This window comes from Mya arenaria, chromosome 12 (genome assembly GCF_026914265.1).
Source record: "Mya arenaria isolate MELC-2E11 chromosome 12, ASM2691426v1".
Taxonomy (NCBI): domain Eukaryota; kingdom Metazoa; phylum Mollusca; class Bivalvia; order Myida; family Myidae; genus Mya; species Mya arenaria.
In genome coordinates, this window is record NC_069133.1 from 948,791 (window position 1) to 963,183 (window position 14,393).

At 37.0% G+C, this 14,393-nt stretch overlaps 2 protein-coding genes and 1 long non-coding RNA gene across 3 annotated transcripts; 2 read left to right on the top strand and 1 right to left on the bottom strand.

Moving 5' to 3' along the window:
• Nucleotides 1–1,253: 1,253 nt before the first annotated feature.
• Nucleotides 1,254–2,516, top strand: LOC128211621 (uncharacterized). Its single transcript, XM_052916611.1, has one exon. It carries the CDS (start codon nt 1,254–1,256, stop codon nt 2,514–2,516), a length of 1,263 nt encoding a protein of 420 aa, XP_052772571.1.
• A 1,294-nt stretch (nt 2,517–3,810) lies between these two features.
• On the top strand, nt 3,811–10,046 carry LOC128212415 (acylpyruvase FAHD1, mitochondrial-like). The gene is made up of 3 exons (XM_052917872.1): nt 3,811–3,910; nt 8,959–9,055; nt 9,352–10,046. Exons 1-3 carry the CDS (start codon nt 3,840–3,842, stop codon nt 9,844–9,846), a joined length of 663 nt encoding a protein of 220 aa, XP_052773832.1. The 5' UTR covers nt 3,811–3,839; the 3' UTR covers nt 9,847–10,046.
• Nucleotides 10,047–12,559: 2,513 nt separating this feature from the next.
• Nucleotides 12,560–14,341, bottom strand: LOC128212422 (uncharacterized). The gene is made up of 3 exons (XR_008257450.1): nt 14,233–14,341; nt 13,813–13,926; nt 12,560–12,661 (listed from the first exon to the last, which is right to left on the bottom strand). It is a non-coding gene; the product is annotated as an uncharacterized LOC128212422 (long non-coding RNA).
• Nucleotides 14,342–14,393: the final 52 nt, after the last annotated feature.

Below are 14,393 nucleotides of genomic sequence, written 5' to 3' on the forward strand. Positions count from 1 at the left end.
GCCATGCTTCACCTACGTTAACGGGGAAGCCGTACCTCACCAAAGTTAACGGGAAAGCCATGCCTCACCTACGATTACGCGGAAGCCGTGCATCACAAACGATAATGCGGACGGCGGGCCTCAAATACGATAACGCGAAAGCGTGGAAGCCATGCCTTACCAACGATAATGGGGAAGCCGTGCCTCACCTACGTTACGTCCACAAATTCATAATTTAAGGTATGCAAGAAAAAATATCAATCATGTTTTTCCGGTCCGGATCGAAAAATCCGACCCTCGGGTACGCTGCGTGACTTGGCAAGCCTCGTTACCGGCTTACGCGCGTGCCCTCGGGTCGGATTTTTCTATCCGTACCGGAAACACATGATAGATACTTATATTCTTGCATACCGGACGTGTATTTCCGGTCATGTGACCAGTGCTGGAAAAACCCACCTTACATACCCCATGTAAGATGAGTCACGCGCAACAACGCGCCACTTCTTATTTCTTTTATTGTATTATTTATGAGTAGTATATTATGCCATTTCAATTAAGCGCAGTCAAATATATATGTTTGCAAGACTTTTAATTAAAATTGAAAATAAATAATCGTAAAAAACGCTAGTTTTAGTTATTTAAAATTACTGCGCTCTATGACGTCAGTAAACAACGTCGCACGCGCTTTTTGGTGAAATTGTACAAAAGTTCGTTTTCAACGTCATTTTTTTCCACAAATTGATAAATTAAGATATGCAAGAAAAAATATTAATCATGCGTTTCCGGTACGGATAGAGAATCCGACCCTCGGGCACGCTGCGTGGCCGGTAACTCGGCAAGCCTCGTTACCGGCTTACGCACGTGCCCTCGGGTCGGATTTTTCTATCCGTACCGGTAACACATGATAGATACTTATAGTCCTAATTTGATTTTATTTATTAACTGCGATTATCCAGGCAGATTCTTGACGAGATGGAATTATGACAACTTGCAAGAGCGAGCCAGAGAGAAAGTCGGTATTCAGATCGATCTGTATTCACTTATACGTGTCTAAGAATCAAAGAAAGGGGATTACGGTAAAAGCAACGTTTTGTTTACCAAGTATATTTCTGAATTTTTTGTGTTAAACAATGGGTCTCTTTTACACCTCAAACGGAAACTTAAACTGTTTATCACCTTAACTCTGCTGCAAATACTTATTTTGGAAACAAAAAACATACAGGGTGATTTTTAAAAAATTTGAAAGGCACGAGTTTTTTTGCACGGTTCCAGCAATGGATGTACAAGGGGAAGTGACGTTGTTATATTTTAAGGACCTATACCCGGACTGCGAGGAAATGCACTCACTGATATTAGGGATCATCACGCCCATACAGGCGGCCCTAGTCACCGTCGCCAACCTATTCATCGTGATTCTGTTCACCAAGCCGCATATCCGGTCGCGGACAACGTGCATCCTTACGCTCATCGCGCTTGCTGACGTGTTGTCCATCCTGTCGCCGACATCCATCTACATCTGGCTGTTCACCTTCGATAGCGGCTATCTGCGACCAGTCCCCTATCGCTTCTGCATCTGGACGGTTGCGTTTGTGAATATATTTCATGATATGTTTAACGCAATGTCCCTGTGGTTCACTGTTCTGTTGGCGTTAATGAGGCGGAAGTGTTTACAGTCTCCGTTTACTGCCAAGTGTACACACCGATATCGTCACGCAATTGGCTATATTACAGGAGTAGTGTGTTTAGTTCTTGCAGTTCACATACCTTCGTTTTTCATTTTCGAAATCGTTCCTTTGAACAGAACGTACGTAGATTCTAACGTAACGGACGTCATGTGTGTATTAAAAGATCGCAAGTATAGCATTCCACGGAAGATCCATCTATGGATGGAGGTATTACTCGATTCTCTTATTCCATCATGCATTCTTTTGTACCTGACAATTAGCATTCTATGGGTTTTATGGAAAGCCAAGCAGAGCCGGTCTTCACTACGTTTCCATTCCTCTGTATACCGACCCGGCGGGGTTCCAGACGCCTGTGAAAACGAGGGCCAATCTGTGAGGCTTAAACTAATCCAGTTGCGGCGGCGGAAGTTTCGGGGGCAGACGAGCAGGTTTAGCGTTGACTCCGCCTTTGAAAAGCTGGACCGGGAGAGCAGACGAACTTCGTGGCTCATATTCGCCGTGGCATTCCTATTATCCACCCACGAGCTACCCATGGCGCTAATTAGAGCCTACAAACTCACAGTACACATGCATGAGACGCTTCCGTTGGTGTTTTTAGGCTGCTGGTCAGCCTTATTCACATTGTGGCAGAACACCATATATCCGCTTACGTTTTTCATATACGCGCTGATGAGTGCCAACTTCCGGTCAGAGATTGTTCGAGCGATTACCTGTAAATGTCTGTTTTCCAGCGCGGAGTCGTCGGCAGGGAATGATCCGAGAGTGAAAAGGGTGTTATTGAGCCCGTGTTTTGTAAGAAAGTCCCTAAACAGCGAACTAAGCAGGGCCAATGAAGAAAGCTTTGGTGTGTAGAGTGACAGATGAAAATGTAACACAGTTAAAACATATTTGAAATAATAGATGTCCGTAGACGTCCGTGTTTTATACGTTTCATACTTCATTATGCTGCTTTAGAAATCCACGCCGCGTCGCCATATGTACCAACTCTTAAAATATACCAAATTGAACAGGTGAAAACGGAAAAACTGTGCTGTTTTTAAGCTGTTTGTGTGTTTTATCGAAAATAGCAAACGTTCAGAGTAAATTTGTAAAAAAACATTTACTGTTTGAAAAACGGTTATAAATCAAAGGAATGAGAGTCCTTACATTGCGCATAGTAAATAAAAGAAATGTGGTAAATTACAAAATTACATTGGTGTACTCAACCCATGAAACTTGTATCCCGTGTATTGGTGCTTTACAGCGAGAACGTTACAGAACCAAGAGGTCACGTCGCCAAGTCCTAGGATAGCGCTACAGGATCTTTAAATGGTATCACACTCTGTTTCTACAAGTCTTCCAATGTCTTGATTTGATTGCGAATTGCCGTCACTCTAATGTCATGTATGGCATTTAAAACACAATTTAAGTCGCGATGGTGTGACGGCGGGGGTCAAGCCATAATGCATCCGATAGGCCTAAGTCAGTGGTACTGGGACATTAAAACAAAGATTGGGAATATTAAAATGATGAAGATAATATCACCAAAAGATGATTATGATGCTGATGATGATGTTTATGATGATGATGATGACAATCGATTACACGAGCTTGTTGAACACTCTTAGGCCATGTATGCATTATATCATGACACCAATGAAATGTACGTTCACTTGTTTATGTTGCAGGGGCGTACCTAGCCTTGTAAAACTCTATTACGCCCTTTGGTACACATACATTTTATTAACTGCAATATGGCAAATGCTTAAATCCCGAAATCAAGAATAAATATTGAAAGCTAAGTGGTGGTACATTTGAACAATTCTGCAAGATATCTTGAAATAAAACCTCAAAACGTGTCTTATGCTGGTACATGCGAAGAGTATATAGTAATTTCACTAAATGTTTGCGTTCGGGCGGTGACGCGTCTCAATCCCACCTCAGATAACATTTTGAGACCAAATCAATGAAAGTCCTTCACATAGCCACATTTCAATAAAGTAAAACGGCGTACAATTCAAAACACTTGTGTATGGGCCGTATTTAAAACTAGGTATATATCACTAGCATATACACAACGATACTACATTTATCAGGGAATAAACTTCATTATCAGTTTTGTTTCAGATTAAACATGAATTATCAGTATCAAACTACCTGAGCCCTCATTCTCTTCACGTATACTCAAAGCAAATAATGTCAGCGGAAAACATTAGCAATTTCAGGAAATTTGGAAAGAAAATCATATGTGTCGGTCGAAATTATAAGTAAGTGAAAACACATAATTAATTTCTTTTTACAATTATATAAAGGTTCGTTCAATTCATATCATTCATAACGGTCTTAGCATATTTAAGTTGCAGCTGCAGCACCATCAGCAGCAGCAGCAGTAGTAGTAGAAGAAGCAGCAACAATAACAGCAATATACATAGCAGCAACAATAGTAATAGCAGCAGCAGCAGCAGTAGAAGTAGTAGTAGTAGTAGTAGTGGTAGTAGTAGTAGTAGTAGTAGTAGTGGTGGTGGTGGTGGTGGTGGTGGTGGTAGTAGTAGTAGTAGTAGTAGTAGTAGTAGTAGTAGTAGTAGTAGTAGTAGTGGTGGTGGTGGTGGTGGTGGTGGTGGTGGTGGTGGTGGTGGTGGTGGTGGTAGTAGTAGTAGTAGTAGTAGTAGTAGTAGTAGCATCAGTAGCAGCAGCATCAACAGCAGCAGTAGCAGTAGCAGAAGCAGTAATAGCAGTATTACCGTATCATTTCCGTGATTTTGTAAGAAGGCTATATTTAAGTATTTCTAAGAAACGACAGAAGTTCGTGGAATTGCTTAATAAAATCAACACATTTTAACATTTTTCAACGAACGTCAGCTCGCTATAAAATCTATTTCAGCTCTAAATGACATATAAAATTTCAAACTGATACATACAATATAAAGGAAACTACAGCTTTTTCATTAACATGAAGTCAGTATAGCCCCCGCAGTTCAAACGTCAGAATCTGACGTCAACGTCATAACTTCTCAAAGTAAGAGCCGTTCGCCGCAATACAACAACAACAACAACAACAACAACAACAACAACAACAATAATAATGATAATAATAATAATAATAATAATAATAATTATAATAATAATAATAATAATATTAATAATAATAATAATAATAATGATAATAATAATAATAATAATAATAATAATAATAACAACAACTTTATTTATCGAAGGTTACATACTAAGTGTACAATCATTACAGACATACTTCTTATTTCCAGCATGGCCTTCACACAAAAAGTATTACAAAAACACATGTACTAAGTTACATATTAAGCAACATACAAAACATACAATCACACTATCACTATCACACATTTCTTTGACAAACACAACTCAATTATAAATTGCAATAATTTCATACTGTAAATAATATAGATATATTCAGTAAAACCACATTCAATCAATATATTTTCAACATTTACATATTTGGTAGTAGCCATTACAAGTTGTTGCAAGAATGTCATATACGTACATTAACACAATTCACAATTCATGATTGTAAACAATGAACTTTTTATTACAATGTGAATTAAATAAAGTGTCAAGATTGTTTTTCATGTGATAAAATTATTCTGCCAATAAGTAGCCTTTTTAATGCATGTTTAAAGGCTGGTAGCTTATCTTTACATTTAATGTATGTAGGAAGAGAATTCCAAATTTTCATTGCTTTATAAGCAAATGTATTTTTGATATAGTTTGTTCTAGGTTTTACAACAAAAAGATCCTTGTTTTCTGAAGAACGCAAGCTATAGTGCTCATTTTTGGCAAATGTTAACAATTCTGTGAAGTACGAAGGAGTCAAACATTTCAAAACAAGTAATGAAAGATGATAATAGCACCTGTCTTCAAAAGAGAGCAACCCTGACCTTTTGAATATGTTTCCACAGTGGCTAGTTCCCGACTTCATTATTAGCTTAATCGCTCTTTTCTGAATATTAGTGATTTTTGTGGTATCTGAGGGATGTGTAAGTCCCCAGACACTACAACAGTACTCCATGTTTGACATGATATATGCATTATAACACAATAATTTCATCTCGTCTGTTAGATAATGTGCTATTCTTCTTAAAGTGCCAATTTTGAATTAAGCTTATTCATTACAGTCTTAACATGTGTATGCCATGACAATGTCTGATCAACATGCAACCCGAGGACCTTTTGACAATTCACGTTTTCTACTGACAATCGATCTATTGATAGTTCAAGTTGTAATGCATGTTTTGCCTTATAATTAGTACATAGAATCATACATTTGGTTTTTGATGGATGGATTGACATATTGTTTGTCTTACACCTACAGTTCACACTATTAAGAGTTTTTTGTAGATCTGATTGAATGCTCAATATACTTGGACCTATTTTGTATAACGAAAATGTTATTATTATATAATTCAAACTTTAATATATATTAAGTGAATTATATAATAACATAGTGTTATATATATGTATATAACACTATATTATTATATTATATATATAACACTATATTATTATATAATTCACTTATTCAATCCCATATGTTTAATCATAAACTTTTTTAAACATTGTTTTATACAGATTTAATCAAGAACTAAATATTGATAAAATGATTTTTTTACAATAACTAACACTATATTATTATATAATTCAAACTTTAATATATATTATACTATAATATTATCACAGTGAGGAGACAGTGGCTGTTATACAGATATAAACTTATTACATATGTTAGATATAAACATACATCGATAATTTTCTACATGTAGATTTCCTATCACTAGCAATAAGTTCAACAAATTTCAGTACATTTGATCTTTTCCAATAATATTTACTGATGTATTGTTTTCTTAAATCATTATACAATGTACATTCTAACAAAAATGAAACTCATCTTCGAGGATATTACAAATTTGACATTTTCGTTCACTAACAGGTATAGATTCAGGTTTATGACATATACCGGCCTCGATTTCTAGTCTATGTGATGAGAGTCATAACCTCGTAAGGGCTTTCAGAAATTTTATAATATTTACATCACACAAGTAAGATTGTAACTTAAAATCTGCAAACAGCACATATAATTTTGCTCTGGATGAGTTATTAATTTCTGCAAACCAGTTATGTACATAAACATCTTGCAGTCGCTGCTTTAATTCATATATAAATTTATCAACGTCACCAACAGTTTGAAATAACCAAACTTCATTAAATCCTAATGTTTGTTTATATATCACTTTACCTTAGAATAGTAAGCACCCGTCACAGATTGGCCCTGCGGAACTGCATGGAGTAGGATAACACCGTGCACTTCAAAGAAGACAATGAACATATGCTTTCCTATCGAGCGGGATGATCGTGCCTTCTTCGGAGGCGGGGAACCGGTAGTCTTCCAATGACTGCTTTGCTGTTTTGTCTCAGTGGTCGTAATAAAACAGCCAGGTTTCATCGCAAGTGACTATCTTCTCAAGACAACGGTTTCCTTCCATTTCGTACCGAGCTAAGAATCGGCGTAATTCCCGTACTTTTTTGCTCATCTCATCTTCTGTCAGCAGCCGTGGAACCCAACGCGCACTCACTCGACTCATTTTCAAACTGTCTTTCATTATCTTCCGTATAGACCCATAACTCATGTCCAACAACTTGCATATTTCATGAAGAGTGACTCGACGATCAGCGTCAACGATGTTGTTCACGGCCTCGACGTCACTCTCCGTAGTTTGTGAAACCGGTCCCCCAGACCGCTTGTGCCACTTGTACACGAGCATTCGCTTTACTGGAGTTTCACTCGATGCTTCATTCATCAGTTTAAGTGTTTGCGATGGAGTTTTTATTAGGTTCACACAGAACTGTATCACTGCCTGTTTTTTCAGTCTGTCTTCTGGCGTCATTTTAAACAAAATTTAACTATAGAACCGTTCAGTCTAAAATGCTTCCTTTGAAATAAACCAATTTACGTCACGTCAAATGTGTCAAACTTTCGCACCGTTTTATTGGTTTCAATGTAAGTGGTCAACAAAACAAGATATTGTCATGGGTTATTTTAGCAACTGCGGAGGAATGCGCGACCACCTGTTTCCATAGTGATCACTACGTTGTTGTAATAACATGCTATACGATGAAACTCGCATTCCTAATTTCAAATTACCTGATTATTATTGTATGAAAGTTTTAAAGATATGCTGCATATTGTTTTCATTTTATCAAGCTTTTCCACGAACTTCTGGCTATGCCCTCGTACAATGAAAGGTCGGGCAATTGGTGTATGTTAGAAAAATAATGTTTATGCTATAGTGTCATTTGTGTGTCATTACTACTTTTTAGGGATGGCAACGAGTACCCGAGTACTCGAGTGCTCGATCGAATGCTTTTATAACATGTACGTTAAAAGTTGCAATTATTACAAACAAGCATGCGTAAATATCTTAAAATGGAAGCGTGTTTCGAATACACTGATGATGTGATAATATAGTCTAGTCGACTTGTATTTGGACTTGACGAGTCGGCGAGTTATAACACGGCAATGACGAATGAATATATAAGCATCGGTACACACTTTAAAACTACGGAAGCGTAATTTGAATATGCTGATGATGTGATAATATAATCTCGTCGACTTGTTGAGTTATAACACGACATGTTGCCAAAGGTATGTCGACGTATCCTCTCATTAACTAATCTCACTAATTGAACATACTTATAATTCACATGAGGCCAAAAATAAAATGTTTGTTTAGGGTAACCTTCCCAAAATTTCTAGGTAGGGTAGGTCGGGATTTTTTTTGATTTTTTTATTATTTTTTTTTCAAAATCTGTCGTAAGTTCAGAGTGTTTTCTTGCACATGGCAGTCGTTCCTACATTACTGTCATTGCCTGACTTTGTTTTATCATATAAACAATAATTCTGATTAAAATCTGCATTTATCCGCCTTTCGTGACTCTCTATTCGCTAACGAATATTTTTTTGCTCAGAAACGGAAAAAAATAGTTAGGGTCGGCGCATTTTTATAGGTAGGGTCGGGTTACCCGGAACAGACATATATTTTTTTAAGGCCTGATTTGTCGACAAAACTTATGTCGATATATCTAGATAATAAGTGAACAACTCGGCATAAATTAGGCAGCATGTCGTATCATGTCATATCGACAAGAAAGTGTTGTAAGAAATCATGATCAGATCATCTGTATATGCGATAGACGCTTTCATAGGGAATTTCCCTTCTGATCGACGTTTTATATGAGGTCATAGTAATGAAAGTGCATTTCGATCCTGACTTTTGTGTGTGAACAGGGCGCTAGCAGCCGAGCAGGGCAACCCGATCCCTGAGAGCCCGATCGTGTTCCTCAAGCCCACAACATCCTACATAGAGCCTGGACAAGATATCGTGGTACGCTCTGGGATTTTGTACCCTTTAATGAGTATTTTCAAGAAAGACTGGATTTTTTTGCAGAGAAAATATGTAAAAAATTTGTTCTGAAAAAAAATGAAATCCATAAATGATTGTCCTAAAGAGAATAGCTGAATATGCAAATTCAAAAAAATCGTTGCATGACATCAAATCGAAACGTGCGTATATAGTTATTTCATAACTTAGGTATGTACATAAACTATTTAGTGTACAATGCCCATCATCTAAAAAATATAGGTAAAGAAAAAACATTTTGTAGAATATAATTATTGCAGATTCCACCTGGCTGTAATGAATTTTTCCACGAGGTTGAGTTAGGCGTCGTCATAGGGACACGCGCCAAGGACGTGGCGGAGAATGACGTCATGAAACATGTAGCCGGATACGCCCTCTGCCTAGACATGACGGCCATGGACTTCCAGCTGGCAGCAAAGGCGGACGGGCAGCCATGGGCGCTCGCGAAGGGATTCGACACCGCGTGCCCAGTGAGTGAGTTTATCCCCAAGGAGAAGATCCCCGACACCTCGGCCGCCCGCTTGTGGCTGAAGGTTGACGGCGACATGAAGCAGGACAGCTCAACTTCCGACATGATATTCCCCGTGCCGCATGTGCTCAGCTACCTGAGCCGCTACTTCACTCTGGAGCCCGGTGATATCGTGTTGACGGGGTCGCCAGCGGGGGCTGGTCCTGTGTCACGTGACCAGGTCATTGACGCGGGCCTGGAGGCTGGCGGTCAGGCTCTGACATCCTTTACCTTTTCGGTGAAGTAATAGAGTTTAACTCTTGTTGCTGTTTTTTTTATCTAGTTTTCAATTAGTTATATTGCTGTTATGGTGTTTAAGGAATATGAATGGTTTCCTACACCTCATTTGGTACCTGAATACTTGGAGTACAGCTATGTCTGTCAACAGCACCTCCATATAGTTCAAATGTTTTTGTGTGTGAAAAAAATTCCACTTGTAAAAACTTACTTGTTGTTTACTTCTACCGCATCTGGCGTGAGACCACAGTTATTTTTACTATATGTTTCATATAGACACTAACCTGGCTTTTGACTTTATACACACCCCAATTGAAAAACAAGGACATGGCATCTCTAGAACAATTCAAGACACAAAATATAATCACAAGAAAACACCATGTTGACCATTGACCCGACTGTCAAAATTGAGTTCAAATACATAACCCTTCCGCCAGGGAGTCAATCGGCTACAAACAACTAATTTTCAGACTTCCACAAGCTATGATTTTTCCAATATTTACATTGAAAACTATCAATTTCTGCAATAGAGTGTCAAATTCAGTCAAGTTCTCTGCAAAAAGAACATTTTTTGCTTCTTTTTCATTCAATTTTAATAAAATATTGATACTTGAACACAAGCACTCTTTGTTTCTGTATTCACATCCGGATCTTGGTCAACGGGGGGCAGATAACTGTGGTCTTGAGCCTATTTAAGCAACATTTTTTCAGAAACAGACTTCAAAACTCCTATAGTTCAGCTTCAGGCTATATGCAACACATACTGAAAGTTTGGCAATGATATATCAAACACTAAATGAATGAGACAAGTATTAGCACCTGTGGTATTTTCATAAAAAGCAGAAACAGCCATTTCCCTCAAATGTTAAGCCGCAAACCTTTGAAGAGCCATTATTTCCTTATGCATTGGAATAATTTGACCAAGTAAAGTTTTCCTTGTAGCTTTTAATGGTGTCTATAGAACAGCACCACAAAACTGGCCTGCCTACTCTTTTAAGATTTTTTCTAAGCAAAATAAGGTTTTTCCACTTCATCGGCTTAGTGTTTTATATAAAAAATGACATAGAGCCCAACTGAAATGCCTCAACTTGTCAAAATTTTGCTTTTCTGGTCCACTTATATACAAAGGTAACAGAACTGTTCAGTTTAACACAAGAAATTTAGTGATAATGTGTTAATAGACAGTCTAAACAACACTATATGCCAAATTGTTGGCTTCCGGGACAAATGGCGCAACAAAGGAAATGGCAAAAAACACACCAAAACTTAAAGATTCATGACAACTGCTAGTGTTTTCATGTATGAGGTGGCTACATGATGTAGAAAATGCAGAGATAGCATTATTATGCCCATTTTTAAAAAAAAATTACTTTAAGAATCTGTTTTGAAGGCTAGATTTGGCATTAAATTCAGAGTACAGCACTTCACTGTTGTCTATAAGATGCTTATTTACACCTGATTTGCTATAAATCTCACTCATTGGAATCATTTACACACAAACAAGCACTACAGAGTTGACGTACATCTTCATTCTTCTGAAATATTGGATTCAGAGCTGCATCTCCTGGATTCAGATTGCAGGACTACCGCCTGGGGAAAAGGCCGCAGCTAACTGGAGCTTATTGGCACATCATGATCTGCAAGCAAGACACAAAAGCAATGTTTTACACAAATAAAACTATCTGCCACTACTGTTAAAGTTTGAAAAAGGCCTGTAAACACTCATTTGAGGCATACACAACCTTTAATATAGTCATAAATGTGATAAATATGCAGAAAAGTTCATGAATTCAAAGATTTTCAGGACAAATTTAATAGAATATATAGTCTTTTGGACATTTTGCAATCAGTTTTTAACAACTCAAAGGTAAACCTCATCTTATTGAGTACCCAGATGCATTTTGCAAGCATTCAAACCAGACATGCTTAGAATTTCTTCTTACTTGGAGATGGTATTCCTTTCTTGAAAATCCTTGCCGAGAGCCGGTATGGAAAACCACAGAGACCACAGTTTTACCAGCACTGGTTCTTGTCCTTGAAAATTCCTCTGTGGCTACAGCAACCAGGCTGGCTATTAAAATAAGCAATAAATTAGGGTTTTTTAAAACATTTATACTGTATTAAGGTTGTGTTTTTTAATGCATTAAGGGAAAAGGCTCTATTCTTTATGAAAGCTGCTCACTTTTTATTTATTTTGCCTTGAGAAATGTCAAGTTTTTCAATGAATAAATTGAATAAATGAATGAATTAATGAATATATATGAATGATTGATAGAATGAATTAATGAATTAATGAAAGGTGGCATTATTTCTTTAAAATTGGGATCTCATTGTGTTGCTGTGATTGTTAAAGTATATGTTTTCTTGTCCATAAGCTGAAAATCATATGCACACTAAATAAAACATCATTCTGCATCCTATGTGCAGTAAGTTTTGTTTAATTGCTTATAGAATTTGCAATTATTGTAATGTTTGCTTAAAAGAGCAAACAAAATGTGTGAATAGATGCACAATACAGACCAAAGACTGATACAAGTCAGCAGTTTCATTAGAAAATAATATTATTATCAAAGCCACATCAGAAATGATTGACAACATGAAAGAAATTCATTTAGGAATGGAACAAACAGTCTCAATGGGCTTTTATGACCAAACTGTCTCACTTTGTACTTCAGTTTGGATACCATTTTCTAATATATTATCTTGAAGTACTTACAAATTACAGCATGTTGGCAAACACCAAGTACAGCTTGGCCTCTGGTGGGCAGCTTGGTGGTGGGGGGGGGGGGGGGTCTTCAACAGACAGTTCCTCCTGGGTCTGCTTCCTATGTTAAAAAAATCCCTCCATTTATACTTTGGAATTGAAAGTGAGGCTTTCATTCATTAGTTACCATCATTTGGAACTATTTCCAAACATTAAATTGAAAGTGAAAGTAGTTTTTTTTTTAAATGTCAAAAATATATAAGAAAATTATATATTATTAATTTATATTATGTAATATAAGATTTTCACATTTCATACTCAAACACCAATATTCTATGGCTAAGCACTGTCAACTGGCCAAATTTCAACCAGATAGCTGTATAAATTAAGAATTTATAACAATTTAAAATAGGCCACCCCTCCAAAAGCTTCCTCTATATCAAAGCAACATTTTTTCAGAAACAGACTTCAAAACTCCTATAGTTCAGCTTCAGGCTATATGCAACACATACTGAAAGTTTGGCAATGATATATCAAACACTAAATGAATGAGACAAGTATTAGCACCTGTGGTATTTTCATAAAAAGCAGAAACAGCCATTTCCCTCAAATGTTAAGCCGCAAACCTTTGAAGAGCCATTATTTCCTTATGCATTGGAATAATTTGACCAAGTAAAGTTTTCCTTGTAGCTTTTAATGGTGTCTATAGAACAGCACCACAAAACTGGCCTGCCTACTCTTTTAAGATTTTTTCTAAGCAAAATAAGGTTTTTCCACTTCATCGGCTTAGTGTTTTATATAAAAAATGACATAGAGCCCAACTGAAATGCCTCAACTTGTCAAAATTTTGCTTTTCTGGTCCACTTATATACAAAGATAACAGAACTGTTCAGTTTAATACAAGAAATTTAGTGATAATGTGTTAATAGACAGTCTAAACAACACTATATGCCAAATTGTTGGCTTCCGGGACAAATGGCGCAACAAAGGAAATGGCAAAAAAACACACCAAAACTTAAAGATTCATGACAACTGCTAGTGTTTTCATGTATGAGGTGGCTACATGATGTAGAAAATGGAGAGATAGCATTATTATGCCCATTTTTAAAAAAAATTTACTTTAAGAATCTGTTTTGAAGGCTAGATTTGGCATTAAATTCAGAGTACAGCACTTCACTATTGTCTATAAGATGCTTATTTACACCTGATTTGCTATAAATCTCACTCATTGGAATCATTTACACACAAACAAGCACTACAGAGTTGACTAACATCTTCATTCTTCTGAAATATTGGATTCAGAGCTGCATCTCCTGGATTCAGATTGCAGGACTACCGCCTGGGGAAAAGGCCGCAGCTAACTGGAGCTTATTGGCACATCATGATCTGCAAGCAAGACACAAAAGCAATGTTTTACACAAATAAAACTATCTGCCACTACTGTTAAAGTTTGAAAAAGGCCTGTAAACACTCATTTGAGGCATACACAACCTTTAATATAGTCATAAATGTGATAAATATGCAGAAAAGTTCATGAATTCAAAGATTTTCAGGACAAATTTAATAGAATATATAGTCTTTTGGACATTTTGCAATCAGTTTTTAACAACTCAAAGGTAAACCTCATCTTATTGAGTACCCAGATGCATTTTGCAAGCATTCAAACCAGACATGCTTAGAATTTCTTCTTACTTGGAGATGGTATTCCTTTCTTGAAAATCCTTGCCGAGAGCCGGTATGGAAAACCACAGAGACCACAGTTTTACCAGCACTGGTTCTTGTCCTTGAAAATTCCTCTGTGGCTACAGCAACCAGGCTGGCTATTAAAATAAGCAATAAATTAGGGTTTTTAA